This window comes from Pelmatolapia mariae, linkage group LG17 (assembly GCF_036321145.2).
Source record: "Pelmatolapia mariae isolate MD_Pm_ZW linkage group LG17, Pm_UMD_F_2, whole genome shotgun sequence".
Lineage (NCBI taxonomy): Eukaryota > Metazoa > Chordata > Actinopteri > Cichliformes > Cichlidae > Pelmatolapia > Pelmatolapia mariae.
Window position 1 is genome coordinate 17,595,449 of NC_086242.1, and position 16,874 is coordinate 17,612,322.

The following is a 16,874-nucleotide window of genomic DNA, read 5'->3' on the forward strand; positions in this document are numbered from 1 at the left end:
TTTTACAAGTTTAATCCTAATATACGGACCGGGGAAGACCCAGAATCCGCCACTAGGTGGCAGTAAACACTACAGTAAACAACCTTTATAAAACGATGTAAACACTAGTTGTACACATGTTTGCAGGATGGCCTAAACGCTAGAGGCCGATGATAGTGACTGTTATTGAATGTTTAAGCAGTTAAATTTAACTGTTAAAACTTTTACATTTTTGCTGTGTTTTTACACAAAAAGTGATCAGTTTTGCCTCCTCACTACCTATCAGTGCATTTGATGTGCACCTATACAGCAAATTTTAACTTCTTCCTATTTTCAATAGCAACTCATGTGATAAATAAAGTTAATCTCAACTAATTTTCTCCCTTATTTAGTTTAAAAGTTTTATTTCGGTACAACTCATTTGGAGATACTGCCTCTGAGTAGCATAGATGGTGTTATTTGTTATTTTCTGCTGGTACCTTAGCAGTTTGAAGTGTTTCTCCAGGATCAGTTGAACAGATCAGATTCAGGCTGGCTATGGTGCAAGTCGAGAGACAAAGAAGCCTTTATCTCTTAATGATTCAAACCTAAACCATAACAAAACTGTATTATACTGAACAAAGAGCTCAGTATTGCTTCCATGAAATTGAACTTTGTCAGTGCAGTCTCTTTGGAGATTTTAAGATGTCTCATTAAGTCAGAATTGCAGATTTCTCAGGTAAATATGTTTAAGTTACACAGTCAGGAGGTTCTGCTCCAGGTTGTGTCATGTGGTTTATTATAGTTTGTGTTTAACTTGTTTTTGGGAGTGTTTTTTAAGCTGCCGCAAGAAATTAACTTCCCACTTCTGGGATAAACAAAGTTTATTTTAATGGCTCTCCTACTTAATTTGCTATGGTTTATAAAAACTCACCACACACTTTGTTAGGCACAAATGTTCAACTGTTAGTTAATGCAAATGTCCAATCATCTGCAGCTCAGCGCATTTAGGCATGTAGACACGAACGAGACGACCTGCTGAAGTTCAAACTGAGCATCAGATTTTAATGACTATAAATGTGATTTGGTTGTTGGTGCTGGACGGCCTTTGAGCTGACAGGGAGGCAACAGTAACTTAAATAACCACTTCATAACCCAGTTACGAGGAAGAGAATCTCTGAACGCGCAGTACGTCAAATCTTGAAGCAGATGGGCCACAGCAGCAGAAGACCACACCGGCTGCTGCTCCTGTCAGCTAATCCGTAAAAGTTAATTCTGTTAATCTGGACATAGCGTTTTTAGTGGGAGAAACGTTTTGTCACTCATCCAAGCGACTTCTTCAGTCTGGACTGAAACGTTTCTCCCACTGAAAACGCTACGGCCAGATGAACAGAATCAACTTTTTGGGATGTACTTGTCTGGATGATTGAGCACGCATCCTGTCAGCTAAGAACAGGAAACTGAGGCTCCAGTTAAAATAGGCTCACCAAAATAAGACCACAGAAGATGGAAAAATGTTGCCTGAGTCTGAACTCTTGCTGTGACATTCAGGGTTAGAATTTAATGTAAGAATCATGAAAGCATGGATCCATCCTTCCTTGTATCCATAGTTCAGGTTGCTGCTGCTTGTGTGCAGGACATGCACACTTTTACCCCCTTAGTACCAACTGAGTATCGTTTAAACTCCACGGCCTACCTGCATATATTCTTTGATTGTTGCCATCCCTTAACGGCCACAGTGTGCATATCTTCTGATGTACTCTGTACTCAAATGCCCTCCACAGTCCAACGGAGCACCTTTAGGATGCTCTACTGGAAGCCATCTCAGAGAAATGTTACCAGCACCTTATTGAATCTGTGTCATGTAGAATTATTGCAGTTTAGAAGACAAAAAGAGGTCCAATTCGGCACTAGTAAGGTCAGCTGAACAGATACAAGATGAATAATTGTAACTGATTCAGGCTGTTTTTAAGATCTCTTTGAGCATATGTCTGTTTTTGTTTTTGGTGAAGTGCCTTACTCACACCTACATTAACTATTTCCACCATGAAGACCTTCCATGTACCCTTATTAAAGTGTTTTAACACCTCAGTATACATCATTAAAGATGAGATTTGATGACCATTAGAAGGGCAGAGATACCCCTCACTGACTTCTTAATGCAGAGCCAGGCCTGAAATATTACCAAAACAAGTGTCAGCTCTATTTGGCATTCACAGAGGAAAGAGTTCAGGTTTAGTTTTAGTTTATTTAACTAAAAGTAACTTTAGCAGCTACCTCTGCCCACTGCAGATCTAAGTGTTTGCCTCCAAATCCAGGAGGGACCCAAAAAAGGCGCAGCAGCAGCCGCAGCTGTTGTAAGTCAAGCAAGAACAAAATCCCACACGAAACAGATCAAATAACCGACCCAACCTGTTCCTTAACCCTGCTGTGACACACGAGCGTGAGGACAGACTTCCAGGATGGTTTTTTATTTCACACTGAAAAATGCAGGAGGGGGGTCAGGAGGACAAGGCAGACACGGTGACAGGAGAGAGGGGTGGTTGGGTTGGAGGCGGGGCCAGCATCAGGGCTGTCAGACACATGAGAGAAATACACCTTTGTTTCTTTTAATACCGTACCCGTAGAGGCGAACGTAAACTCACAGCAGATCATTAAACTCACACGTTTGAGCCCGACCCTTCTGCTGAGCGTGGCCCTGTAAACACCGACGCAGAGAAAGGGGATCGAACTGTGAGCAGTTCAGAAAACGTCACTGGAAACAGGATTGTGGACGCACGTTCAGCTACATGTCACCTCCTCCGAGTCCCATCAGGGGCGCAGAAGCCCCAACGAGGACAAAAATAAAAGCGCTGATTGTAAAAATAGCTTCACTTCCTTTTCCCGCAGAGCTGCCTCTCACACAGATCCATAAGAAATCAGCTGATTCGACCTTCAGCTCCATGGTGTGTGTGTGTGTTCAGACAGAAAATCACTCCTGGACAGATTTCACTGTGTATTTTACTCCCTGAAACATTAAGGCTCAGATTTCCTGATGTGTATTAAAAACTTTTGGATTCATATATATAAACTGGCTGAGCGTGTAGAACCTGCAGTACACTTTTTTTTATTGTTTTATTTAAGTTGGTGTTAGTGTTGAATTCCTGGTTTGAGTTTACTTCCTGTGAGTACAGTTCCCCTGGCGTTTCCTCATCTGCTCCTCTCTCAGTTTTGTCTTTCTGTTTGTGTCTCAGGCCCAGAAGGGTGTACTACAGAGCAGGCTTAAGGCCTCTTTTTACCTGGCTGAATCACCATGGCAACCTATGCTGGACCAGGTTATGTTCAGAGTTTTGTTTAAAATCTGTGAAAGCTTTTTAACTCCATGGAAAAAAAAGGTTATTATCTCAGATGTTTACATTTTTAAGTCGTCTCATGGCAAAATGTATTTATTTTTTTCTAATGGCGAGAACAATCTTCCGTAGGAAACCCACTGAATTGAGAATATAAAAAGTAAATGACTTTTAGTTTGAACTAAAGTGATTCCTTCGTCAGAGAGCGTCAGACCTGAACACACCGAGTCACCTTTTAATATTTAAATGTCGGCAGCGTTTTGGAGCTCTCGTGTGCAGCTGTCGAAATAAACAGCCTCACGCAGAGCTATAAAACAAATGTTAATTTTAAGCCACCTAAAACAGAGAAAGCCTGGTTATATTGAGCTTTGTTGGCAGCTTGCTCCTCTGTCTTCATGTTTAATGCCAGCATTCTCATCTCTGTGCTTGGTTCGTTTTGGGTTACTTCCTGCTTTACTCTGAAGGTTAGCTTTGTGTCCTTTACCCGATTCCCTGACTATTCTCGCCTGTTAACTGTGTTCAGCTGCTGTTATGCCTCCCAGTGTTTTTAGATACTTATCTGTCTCCAGCGTCCTGTATTTGGGTCCAAACTTTGCAATTTTTAGGGAGTTCTGAACCTTTATTGGATGAGAACAGGTGAGAGGAGACAGGAAAGGAGGAAGAGAACTAAAAGAAGCCATCTGCAGCCTTTCAGCCTGCAGGTCGCCTGTTATTCTTTATATTATGAATCAGTTTTTTCAAATTTTATAACATTTTTCGTGTTATTATTATAAATGAATAAAATCAGATGACTGTGGTGGGGTTTTCTGCCTGAACACACAGTGCAGCTCTGAGTTTAAGTTAAAAAATGTGCAACTAAAACCTTTTTCCTTCTCATACAATCAGAAGTTTCTTCCACATCTACAGAGCGACTGTGATCACGTTTCAGAGTGTGGATGACACCGGGGTCTGCTGACCTCAATGCTGTAAGGTCTTCATGTTGTTTTAGTGGTTCTGGTACCTGAGTTTTAACAGCAAACAGAGCAGTAAGAGTTGTGGGTAATGTACAGTAATGTGGACGGATGGGTGACAGAGAGTGTCGTGGGCTGGATTTTCTCCGACGTAACACAGACATAAACACTGTCTCTGCTTAGTGCTCGGTTAAAGCGGTTTCATCTCTAGTCCTTCTCTGGGTTTTGTCTGTCTCTGCCCTCTTCGTCGTCCCCCTCTTCCTCCTCCTCGTCATCATCATCTCCGAACGTCTGCTCCTCCATGCTGATGAGGGAGTGTGAGCGAGCAACCACCTGAGCTGCGAGGGCGGAGCTGAAGCTGAGCGCCTCAGAGCCATGGATCTCCGTCAGTCTGTCCATCACAGAGACGGCTGAGACTTTAGGCTTCAGGAAGCAGTCCAGGCCGTTCTGCCCCTCCCCCTCCTCCAGGACGCCATCGTACTGATGCAGCTCTGACGCTCCTCCTCCTCCTCTGCTGCAGACAGACGTTCCTCCCATCTCTGATTGCTCCACACCGCAGCTGAACTCTGTCACGGGGTCGGTGGAGGGGTTAGGCCTCACCCCATCGTGTCTTCCTTCCTGCTCCTTCCCTTCATTTCCTGCAGAGCACTCTGATAGGTTGTTTCCTCTGTCGATGGCAGGTTCACCTTTGCCCACAGACGTCGGATCGTCTGACGGCTGTGTGGAAGGATCTGAACCCTCTGTGTGAACCGAAAGCCCCACGGCGGCTACGAGAAAGAAAGAAAGACGTGGATGATTTCAGTCACACCTGCTGGTGGGGAAACTTGTAGGAATAATAATAATTTATTAGGCTCTGCTGCTAATTGTAACATAACATTAATAAGGAGCACGCATCCTGTCAGCTAAGAACAGGAAACTGAGGCTACAGTTAAAATAGGCTCACCAAAATAAGACCACAGAAGATGGAAAAATGTCGCCTGTGTCTTGACTCTTGCTGTGACATTCAGGGTTAGAATTTAATGTAAAACTCAAAATTTGAGTAATAATTATTCGTTTTGCCTGGATGCATTTAAAAATGTACACGCAGATTTTATGAACTGTCATCCTGAGGATCAGTAGACACGTTCTTCGAACATCCAGTGCAGACCTTGGTCGCTGAAGAGCAGCTGCTTCCTCTTCATCCTCTCCCCCTCTGACGCACGGAAGCCCAGGACAGCTTTCAGCTCAGACAGGACACGACGGGACTCCTCCCTCTCCCGCCGCTGCCGCTCCCGCTCCTCCGGTGACAACATGTCAGACCATGACCCTCTGCCTTCGCCATCAGAGTCCGAGTCAGACACGTAGGCCTCCCACTCCTGGTCGAAAAAAAGAGTGGGAGAGGCTGACAGCAGGGCAATAACTCATCAGGGGAAGGGGCTCGAGTTATACACGTGGTTTCCTGTCCTGTCTTTACAAAAAATACTCAACAATCGTGCTAAAAATAGCTTCAGATTTAATGTTAAACAGTCGACAGCTGATCTCACCAGCTCCTCCGGCACCGGGTCTCTGTCCAGGATCAGCGGGTAGGATGGAGGAGGATCGGGAACCTCAGGTGGAGGAGGACTGCACTGCTCCAGACCCTCAGCACTGGCTACACAGAGAGATTTCAGACTAACATTATTGTGGGAAAGCAACAGTTTGGTCACTGTGCAGACAGCTGTGCTCTGATTGGTCTATTTCTTGTCCTACAATGTGTTTAAGCAACTTCCTTCATGACCGGCAACAGTCTTGAGTCATGGTAAAGGAAGGAGGGATAAAAATAGGCCTGAAGTTACGTGAAACCACTGAGCCGATAACGTGGAAGTCACTGCGATGCCCTCACAGGTCGAACCTGACACTATGCGTTTGACCCGCCTCACCTGTACAGGCGTTGGCTCGTCTCAGCATGCGCTCCACCTGACTGATGGTGTCCTCCCAGCAGCCAGTGCTAGCCTGCATGTGTGGCTGCAGCTGGTGGAGCCGGTCACTCAGGTCCTGGTAGCCCTCGAGCGTCAACTCCGTCAGCTCCTTGGACACCATCAGCTTCTCCAGGTCGTCCTCCAGGATGATCATCCTGATGATGACAAAGAAGGAGGTTCTTTATACACAATTTTCTTCTATATGTTCTGCTTTGTTGCTATGGTGACCTGCTATCTCTGAATGGTACACAGTCTCCTTTTATTTAGAACAAGATTATTCAAGGTTTTCTCACTCGCTGAGCAGCGCTTTCAGGTGCAGCTGCAGGCTTCGGATGGAGGTGTGGAGGGTGTTGAGCTCTCGGCATTTCTCCCTGGCTCGCCCTGTCCTGTCGCAGCCCATGGTCCTCGGCTGGGTCTCAAAGTGTCTGTGAAAGTCGAAGCTGCGCTGCACTTCGCCGAGACAGCTCGCCAGAGCGTGATGGAGGGGCTCGGTCACGGCGGAGATGGACCGGTAGAGCGGAGGAGGAGGAGGAGGAAGAGGAGAGGAGGCGTCTTCTGTGGGTCTGACTTCCTCAGACTCCTCTACTCGGCTCGGAGAGAGGAGAAGGGCCAGCCGACGGAAACATTCGGAGCTTTGACCGACCCACAGCTGGAACAGCATCTGCATGAAGACAAGCCAACAAACCTGAGATAAATAGCTTCTTTCAGGCGTTCTTGCTTCGATATAACCAGCACACTTCCTCTCTTTCTTCAGCACTGCTTCAGGCTTTTGAAATTCAGAAGCCAAACTGAGGTCAGAGCATGAATAGACTTTCTTGTATCCTAGTTATTTATCGAGCTCTAAAAGGTCGAAGAAAGTAAGCGATTTGGCTAAAAGTGTCCGAAAATGTGTCTGAAAATAAACAGGAAACAGAAAGTATGTGGGAAAATTCATAATAACGACTGTTTTGGTTAACTGAAATAAGGATTATTTAACAGGGGGAGCAGAGATGTTATCAAAAATCAAAGATTTTTTGAATTTTAGAAAAAGAAACAGACGTCTTTAGGAAAAAAAACCTGTGCTTTTCCTGATTTTTGTGTTTTAATAATGAGTGGAAGCCAAAATTGTAAACGCAATGAGAATTTGATTAACTGCCTTTGACCCTCGGGCTTTACCTTCAAGGCAGGCAGGCTGTAGTCGTCCGTAAGCTCCTGGGCCTGCTCGTCTCCCAGGTGTTCGATACCCAGGCCAAGCCCCAGCTCCTTCAGAGGCACCGCGGACACGTAGTTGGTCACATTATCAATCTCAGAGTTCAGAGGGAACGTTGATGGGCGTTAAGGACAAGTGATAAAAGTGTGGAAAGTTTCTTTTGCATAAATACATAGAAGTTTATAAATTCTTTTTGATCTTTTTGAATCGTTTAAAGAGGTAGCCTTGACTGTCATCAAAGGAAGCTTTGGGATTTCCACCCACACCATCAAAGCCTCGACCTTCAAAGACAATCACATTTCCCTCAGATATGTGACCACGCTTTGATGACAATGATAAATTCAATTATGAGTGCAGTAAAGGACATTCAAATACTGAAAACAGGAGAAAGAAGAGAAGAAACTGTCTAAATTCAAGCTCCTAAAATCTTGAAGATCATGAAAATAAAGAATTCACTGACAACAGCATCCACTCCCAGTTATCTCAGGTAAAGGATATGCCTTGAGCATGTGACAGGTGGCCCTGCGCGATGCCCTGAAGGCCGAACGCAGCGCCCGGTACAAGGCCTTCCTCAGTCCGATGAGCTGCTGGCCACGTGGCCCCGCCCCCGGCCCCGCCCTGCTAAAGGAGCTGGCCGCACTCACCCTGTCGAGCAAACTTGACAAGTGAAATGTGATACAACTGTGGAGACGTCCCAAAGAGGCAGGGGGGCAACACACAACACTGAACACCACATCACAGAAGACGAGACAAAGACACTGAGACGGGTTAGAAACACTGGAGTGTCAGAAACAAGCAGGTGTGACAGGAACAGCTACGTAACTCAACGCATCATCTTTTCTTAAACGAATCAATACTTGAGTATTAACCCAAGCTAGCAGCATGTAAATAGCTGTCCAAAGGTAACCAAATCCATCCTCCAGCAGCTTTTGTGTAAAAAAGGTGGAGGCGAAAGAGGACTTCTGCAGGTCTGTTAGTCCTGGTTTATTGCAAAACACTACAATATAGTGATTAGAAGATGAAAATTAGAATATTTTACATATTTTAAACAAAGTTCTAGAAGCCGACGGACAACTTCAGGGAAACAACAATTTGATAAACATATCACTTATATGGATGGGTTCAAAAATGACTCCACTTGGTCACTTAGGGGTTAAAAAAAGAAAACGCTCATCATCACTGACTCGAGTAAAATGTGGACACAGAGGAGTGCACAGAGACATCAGAGGAAAACAATTCAAGGCTATGCATGTAGGTGTGCCCTTTTAATCCTCTGAAATTACTGTGTGTGATGGGATGCACTACCAGGAGCTCCACAAGCAGAAAAACTGAGCCTTTCAGAATAAAAGACCTGAAAGAGGTGCTATCAGCAGGAAGCATCACTGATAAGTCAACCAAATGTCAGGCGCTGATAGTTTACAACTTGTTTTACAGTAAAATGTAGACTGTTCGAAAAGCTGTGAGTAACGTTACCATATTTGCATGTAGCCTGTGAGCACATTTGTCAAATCAGCCACAAAGATACCCTTTTATATCAAAAGAGTGCTTATATCTATGAACATTAGCTTCTAACAGCTAAATAACCACCAGACACATTGAACTATGAATTTTTGGCAAAAGGCATTTTGTTTTATATCATGATGCTGATTGTTTTCCCCTTGTTTATTGACTGTGACATACAGTGCATCATACCTACAGACAGACAGAGACCATAGTAGGCTAAAAATCAACGATTAACCAAGATAAACACAAATGGTTAGGACACAGAATTAGTTTAGCATAAACAGTCAAATATGGGACACAACATTCTGTAAATGCCCGCCTTAACTACACTGATCGGTTGATGTGTGGGTGGATGTAAAACAAGCACACTTACAGGGTGAAACCTCTGGAGATGACTTCAGTCTCCTGCACCAGACGCAGGGCTTTTCGGGACAGCCCCGTCAGGGTCTTGCCGTTGTGAACCAGAGTCTGGAGCTGGGTGGCCCTGGTGTGGACGGCTCTCTGCATACGGCCCTGTCTCCACAACGTGACCATCCTCAGTCCCACCCAGCCCAGCAGCGCCAAGCCCCACGGAGCTGCAGCCAGTGACCACAGGCCCCCAGACACGGAGCAGAGCCCCAGCAGCACTGAGGCCAGGCCGACCAGCCCGGCCATGTCCCTGAGAGACGAGCACAGGGAGGAATCATGACCCTGTCAACATTTATATGTACTGAGCCCGGATAAAAGGGCAACAATTTTACATGTCAGTGTTAGATTATTAGAGTTGGGGAGTACGTGGGAGTAAACGGCTGTGTAATGTCTTCTGGGGTTCTGGAGTCACATTAATTAAAGCTATAACGATCATGCACCACATTCTCCTGTGTGTGATGCAATTTATATCTGCACTGGATTTTCTCCAGCATCAGCATTCATCAAACATTGTCAAAAGTTCCTCTTTTTGAAGCTCTTTGATGTAAAACTCCCACTTAGACGCTGAATTTTCATGAATCATTAAAAATAATGAACACAGAGGTTCATTCTTGACCTCAGAGAGACCTTTTCACTTAAAAGCTTTATGAAACATCAATTTTAGCCAAAAGAATTTTGAATTGTAAGAGCTTCATTGACAAACTAAGACTATTCACCTTTAAAACTTAATAATAGAGACTAAATGCAACCAGCTTTATAAAGACAATAATCCTTATTTATTTTCTGTCAATCTTTAGTGCCGCCACCCACTTCATCGACCACTTGAAACAACACTCCCCTTAAAGGCCACCTGCCATTTAAGCCAGTTTTCCTATGATTGACTGCCCCTTGTAAACTGAAGGATTGAAGGTGGGACTTCTGTGCCAATGAAAGCCTACAGAATAGCTAAGTTTCATATGATAAGAATTTTGGTCAAAAATTTGACATTTAGTTTTGTAGAAGATATCCAATACCTTGGATGCAAAAAAAAAGTCATTCAATATTTGTGAAAGGGGGTTCGACTGTCTGTTTCAAAGTGGCGTACCATAGGGAGGGCTTGGCGATGAGGCTCGGTTTAGGTAAGGTGTTTGCTCTGCGAGGCGAGCCAGAGGGCGAGGAGCCGAGGGTGAGCAGACTCGGGTCTAAGAGCTCGATCAGCTCCACGTCCTCCTGCAGCAGCACGTCCTGGTCCAGAATGCACCTGACCGAGTACTGGCCGAACATGCAGTCCTGCAGAGGGCAAAAAAAAAAAAGAAGAAAAGTTTATTTTAAAAAAACAAAACAAAAACAAACAAACAAAAAAAACATGAACTGTAGGCACTGGTTTCAGTGCCAGTCTTCCTGCACATACCAGCTTCTGGTCCAGCTTGCGAGATGCTGCCGCCTGGTGAAACGGGCTCCATCTCCATAAGGCCTCAGCCAGTCTCCACAAGCCCTGCAGATTACATACAAGGGAAAAGTTTGGATCATTTAGGTCAGGATTCCATTCCAGCTTCATGCATTATTTTATCCCGCCAATAGTAAATAAAAGAAAAAAGTGAAATATCCCACTATGAATCACCTGTATGACTTTTTATTTACCAACATATTTATTACATTTTTAACACAAAACAAACAAAAGAACAAACAACAGCTAGAAAACCTCAATCAGGACAACATAGTGCACAGCTATCATAATGAAAAAAGGCTACATTAATTTAAAAAACACAAGAAAAACGTCAATAAACGATAAACAACCATTCTCTACTCTCCAATCCAAATACTTCCCTTCAAAAATTTCAAATTTAAGTGTGTCATTCAGTTCAGTGACTCAGATGGACTAGAAACCATTGACCTGCTGGATCACTGCTCTGCACCCACATGTCTTCAGACTGTTTTGGTTTGCTTCGAGTCCCAGAACGAGTGTGAAAACACACTGATGATTTTTTTTTTTAAAAAAAAGAAAAAAAAGGAGTATCCCAGGAGACAAAGCCTTTCAGGCAACCACAATAAGTGCATGTGTGTTTGTGAAACACCCACGAGTCTTTTATAGCAGCACCGGGGCACGAAAGCCACACAACCGCTTCACTTTGCTGAATTTCTAGTTTAGTGTTTACACTTTCTGCCTCAACAAGACTACCTTTTATCCCTTCAAAATGCAGGCCGGACAGAGGAAAAGGACGGGCTCCTTTGATTCCAGAAATATGAAAAGTTTGTACGCCCTTCATTCGACACAATGCAGACACACTTCTGTTTTATTTCTCGCTTCCTAGGAGTCTGGATTCCTAGCACAGTAAGATATACGATTAACTGAGACGGTGAGCCTCTGGCTTTTTGGTATGTTGTAATGTATTTTTTCATGCGCGGCTAAAAGTCTAAAAAACAAATCCAACCCGTGTACTAGTCATGAATAGGATTTTCTTTTCACTAATCTGCTTAGTGTTGCTTAGTGGTATCAGTGAAACGCTTTGTTAAAAAAATAGGACTCATTTTGAAAAATGTTTGCGGCCTGGAGGCTTTGGTTCTTGTTCTGCTAATGTTACAAAAAAGAGAAGGCCAGCCTGGAGATTAGCGTGATAACATCATCTGAAGTCTGCATGTGCTCCAGTTTACAGCAGAAGCAGGGGGTTATTGATCCGACATGGGCAGCCAGGCCACTCTGACCCTTTTTCTCCGGGGATGAAAAGAAAAAAATCCAAAGTGTTATTAGTCTAAAGGCCGCGGTCGTATTGATTACTGATCAGAGAGTGAGTCTAACCCATCACCATGTGCGCTGCCAGTGTGGACCATAACTCTGTTCACGCAGCTTCTTCCTATCAAAATAACCATGCCTATACTTTCACTGCAGCTTCAGTCTTATTGGTGCTCATCACTAGTCGTCTCACAGGTGTGGAAAGTATAATGAACACCTGAAATACCTGTGGCTTCTGCATTAACAGCAACGTGTAGTTCTCAGGTTACAGTGCAGGGTTTGCAGCTACGATGTACCTGTGGTGCAGATTTAACACAGAAGCATAAATGCACTGTTGACCGTCTCCGTGGTTGTGAGTCAGCTGCCTCCAAATGTGCTGTGTTTGCAACTTCTTAAATATTCTCCAGACAAGCAACCTCCATATAACAGCGATTAAAAACACAAAACAAAATTCTGAATATAGTAAAAGCAAAACTAAAACTAAAGATTTCCAACAATATAAAAACAAAACTGAAATGACCAAACTAACTGAAGGTAAACTCAAAGCAAGCCTCAAAATGAAACTGAAAGAAAAGCTCATTTGAAAATGCAAAATTATAACAACTCTGGCAACACAGAAATAGATCAACTGTTTAAACTGAGAAAATGTCTCTAAGAAGTTGGGACAGAGCTGTGTTTACCACTGTGCAGCATTCCCTCTTCTTTTAAAAACAGTCTGTAAACATCTGGGAACTAAAGAGAGCAGCTGCTGGACTTTTGGGAGAGGAATGTTGTCCTGTTCTTGTCTGATAGATGATTCTAGCTGCTCAACAATCCTGGGTCTTCTTCTGGGTATTTTTCCCTTCACGATGCTCCAGAAGATCTGGATTACAGGCAGACTAGTTCAGCACTCTGACGCTTCTACTATGACGCCATAGTGTTGTAACAGCTGGAGTATGTGGCTCAGCATTGTCTTGCTGAAATATGAAAGGCCTTCCATGAAACAGACTGGAACTTGGTGAACTTCTTTAATAAGAAACTCTGCCTTACTTAGATGCTCTTTCTCATTCCCAGTCATGTCACTGACCTGTTGCCAATGAACTCAATTATTTGCAAAATGTTCCTCAAGCTGTTTCTTTTTAGTACAACTTCCTTTTCCAGCCTTTTGTTGCCCCCATCTCAACATTTTGAGACATGTCGCTGTCATCAAAATTTTAAATACTTTATTTTTCCTAAAATGGTCAATTTTCGAGGTTTAAACATTAGATATGCTATCTATGTTCTACTGTGAATAAAAAAAGGCTTTATGAGATTTTACAGCACCCAACTTTTTTGGAACTGGGGTTGTATTTGGACCTATAATTAAAGTAAGGAAGCACAGTAAAGAAGTAGCTGAGAGGGAAGCATTATTCATTCATCAGTAGTGTAACTTCGGGAATAATGCCACCTCAAAACAGAATAAACAAACAGCTTATTTTTCAGAATCTTTAAACATGCTGTGTGCATTTACCCCGTGTTAGGGTCAGGATTTTACTGTAATGAGATCTGTCTATGTGGTTGAATCGTTTTTGCTTCAGCTCCAGCTTTATCTGGACTCCAGGAAACGGATCACAGAAGAACAACCAAAAAGCTTTCCTGTCTGATCTGAGTCCCTCATCCTCCTTAACTCCTTAGAACAACAGTGCACTGCAGGGAGGAAGCATGACACATACGGAAAGTTCCTGAACACCATTTCCCATTTCAGGAGGAGGGGAGGCCGAGTCATGTTGTCCTGAGCTTCCCATCCTCAGACTGAATCACAGGCCGCTTCAAACCACAGACGTTTACGGTTAGCATGATGAAAGTACCATTAAAAATTCAGGAGTCTTTTCTTTTAATTGCAGAAAAAAAAGCATGTAGCACACATGTGAGCATCAGCACGCACACACAGGCTGTAAACGGACGCTCACAGAGGCAGGAATTACGTCAGGCAGAAAGCAGCATGTCGGTAATCGTATTCAGGCGTTCTCTTCTGAGAATCAGAGCAGCAGCAGGGAGAAAAAAATATACCTGAATCAGTGTGCAGGAAGCCCTGCTCTCAATGTCTGTCCAAAGTGAAACATATAAACACAACTCACGCAGCCGCTGTCTGTGGACGACTGCGTGTCAATATGTGCGAGGAGTCAATATCCAGATCAATTACTTTCTGCCTGACTGCACAAACGTGCACACATGCTGCCCGGTCAGGGCTGCAGAAAACATGGTTAGAGCAACAACCTAACCTGATGAGGGCTTGTTTGACAATGAATAAGATGTTTTATATGACCTAAAACTTAATGTGCAGCCTATCTGAGCTCTAACAGAGAGCTGGTGTCAGAAACTGATCCACGTAAAGCACGCTGCAGTGTTTGGCTCGTAATATGTTCTGAAGGGGCAAACAGATTTTTCTCGGTATTTCTTTTTCGGCTCCATTGTTATTAATGTTAATAAGGATATTGTTAAATCTTATTGCTATTTTTTCAGTAATTACAGGCAAATAAAAGGACAGGTTCCACCATCTGAACAGTTTATATCTAATAAAAAATTAACCTTTTTTGGACTTTAGACTTTTAATACCTTAAAGATCTTAACTTTTTTCTCATTTTTCACTATTTTCAGACACTTTATAGACCAATGAATAAATGAAATGATCCAAAAATAAAACAAAAAATATTATTTTTGTTACTAATTTATGTAACATATTTAATTCATATGTAATTTCTTGTGTTTTATGTAATGTATTTTCCTTCTATGGATCATGAGTATGCAATAAAGATTAACTGACTGTAAGGTCGGAGCAGAGATGGTGGATGTCAAGCAGTCTCTTGTTTATAAATTTATTTTAAGCTGAATCTGTGTTCCATTCACTCAACCGTGTAACACATCTTTGTTTAACAAATGGCCAGAAGTGAGATTAGAAAAGCACAGACTACTGTTAATTTGTGCATTTATTTCATTTTCAGACATTTTATAGACCAATCAACCAGGGAAAATAATCGACAAAAAAGAAACTAAGAATTATTCCTAAACTCCAATATCCTATTTTAAAACTAACATAACATTGGATTTAACTTTGACTTTGTAAGATTTTTTCCACAGAGGAATGACGCAAAACTGTTTTTTATACATTTTAAACAAACTAATTATGTTCTTCAGCTAACAAACATATTGCTTCAAAGATCCCTGTGGTTTTTCCCCACCCTTTTTGAAGAACGAATAACTGCTTTTATGTTCTTTGTCACTCATAGATAGTGTTTTGATAACAAGTTCTATCTACAAAGCCTTTTATTGTATTTTAACATCATGTCTCTGTCTGGTTTGTGTGTCACTTGGGAGCAATGTGTTAGAGGTTTGATTTAGATCAAGTGGTTAGTAGTGTGTTGTTTCTGGGAGAGGATGTGGGGAACTCACTGAGGTTTTCTGTGGGTCTTCACCGGGAGAGGTGAGGTCTCCCTCTTGCTCGCCGTATTCCTCCTCCTGTGATGCCGTCGGACATGCCTCAAAGTCTGTGTGCCCTAGATCCTGCAGATACTGGAAAAGAGGAGAGTTCTGCAAAGAGAGAAAGAAAGAGACCGGTTAAGGAGGAGGGGGGAAATTGCATAAAACAGAGCCGGACGGATGAAGACTGGGAGAAGGAGAGGAAATGTGATGATTAGATTAATCAACTGGATTCAGGGTGAGCTGACACTCATCCTGATTTTTGTCCCAGTTTGTCTTGCCGTGAATAAAAAGACGAGGGAAAGGCAGAGACTTTCCCTCAGCTGAGTCTCCACCCTCTCTCCCATGCACCTTACTTCTCTACTACGGGAGGATGTGAATCTGGAAATCATCTCACACTCACACAGATGTCAGCAGGCACCTAGTTCTTCTCTCCTCAAGTCTAAGCACAAGTTGTCATGATATAATCCTGTCCTGTCAGAGAGGTATAAACAGAGGTATTGCTGCCTGCTTTAAGAAAGCTCAGAAGCAAATCAGCCATGCAGAAAGCAGAAAAATATCCCCCTGCTAAAATTTGCCCAAACGATGTCTGACCCAGTTCTCCTCCCCAGCTGCTCCTCTGCTGCAGCTCTGATAAGCCAACATAAAAACGCATATAGCACCAGCCTGGGCAGACGGTTAAACAAATATTAACTGCCACTCACATGCATGGTCACACGAAGTCGCAGCTCATGTTGTCATCATCCTGGATCTAGAGGTGTGTGTGTCATTTTTCAGAACCGACGCATTGGATGTGGTCATCCCCACCCCACCTCTTCGTAGTGATGAAACACCAACAAACAATGCGCACAACTAGCCCTGCTCAGCCCCTTCTCATGACCACCAAAGCTCCTTGGCAGGAACACGGTTAAGCAGCCAGCCAAATATGTGGAAATGCTTAGGATTGGCAGTGCATGGCAACGGGGCAAACGGCAGGACTGATAGCTAGCTCGGCTAGCTAATGAACTGGGCTCGTAGCTCCTATATTTAGTCCAGAACTCGAGCGGTATGACAAAGCATCGGTTCCAAGTTTTGCTAACAAACAGGGGTGGTAATACGTACCTCAAACACCACATCTTCATCAAACTCCTCAGTCATTGCTCTCCGCCATCAACACGCAGCCCGTTTAGCATTCTGAAGTTGTAGGCAACAGTAATCAGGGTAGGAGCAGCGGCTGAGAAGTTAGTTGTTAGCCGGTTGCTAAAGCTCGCCTACAACTTCCATAATGCCCCTGTGTTTTCCAAACGCCGAAAACGAACGTTCGGCTCGATAAGCTTTAGAGAGCCTCAGGTGGTCACGAGCGGTAGTGTGGTTTCCCATCCGTTAATGCAAGGGGACACAGGAGAGTGACGTTTTCGAAAATTAGCGCGCAAAAAAACGGAAGTTATCTTCAAAATAAAATGCTTCATGTTTTTA

The 16,874-nt window shown here is 43.3% G+C and overlaps 1 protein-coding gene across 3 annotated transcripts; it reads right to left on the reverse strand.

Annotated features, from left to right (window-relative positions):
* Window positions 1-2,408: 2,408 nt before the first annotated feature.
* Window positions 2,409-16,692, reverse strand: vezt (vezatin, adherens junctions transmembrane protein). 3 transcript variants are annotated; one of them, XM_063500949.1, is made up of 12 exons: window positions 16,521-16,692; window positions 15,393-15,530; window positions 10,665-10,748; window positions 10,359-10,543; window positions 9,240-9,524; window positions 7,862-8,008; window positions 7,330-7,477; window positions 6,468-6,835; window positions 6,136-6,329; window positions 5,761-5,867; window positions 5,385-5,592; window positions 2,409-5,004 (listed from the first exon to the last, which is right to left on the reverse strand). In XM_063500949.1, the coding sequence occupies exons 1-12, from the start codon at window positions 16,554-16,556 to the stop codon at window positions 4,445-4,447; spliced, it is 2,460 nt and encodes an 819-aa protein (XP_063357019.1). In that variant the 5' UTR covers window positions 16,557-16,692; the 3' UTR covers window positions 2,409-4,444. The 3 variants fall into 3 exon arrangements, with proteins under 3 accessions (XP_063357019.1, XP_063357018.1, XP_063357020.1); XM_063500948.1 differs by having other exon boundaries at window positions 7,862-8,020; XM_063500950.1 differs by lacking the exon at window positions 16,521-16,692 and adding an exon at window positions 16,124-16,339 and having other exon boundaries at window positions 7,862-8,020.
* Window positions 16,693-16,874: the final 182 nt, after the last annotated feature.

Coding starts and splice junctions, on each gene's coding strand:
- vezt (XM_063500948.1), bottom strand. CDS start 16,556: ATGACTGAGGAGTTTGATGAAGATGTGGTGTTTGAG. Junction 7,478..7,861: donor ACCTGTCACATGCTCAAGGC/ATATCCTTTACC, acceptor ACGCCCATCAAC/GTTCCCTCTGAACTCTGAGA. Junction 6,330..6,467: donor CTGAAAGCGCTGCTCAGCGA/GTGAGAAAACCT, acceptor TGTCATCATCAG/GATGATCATCCTGGAGGACG.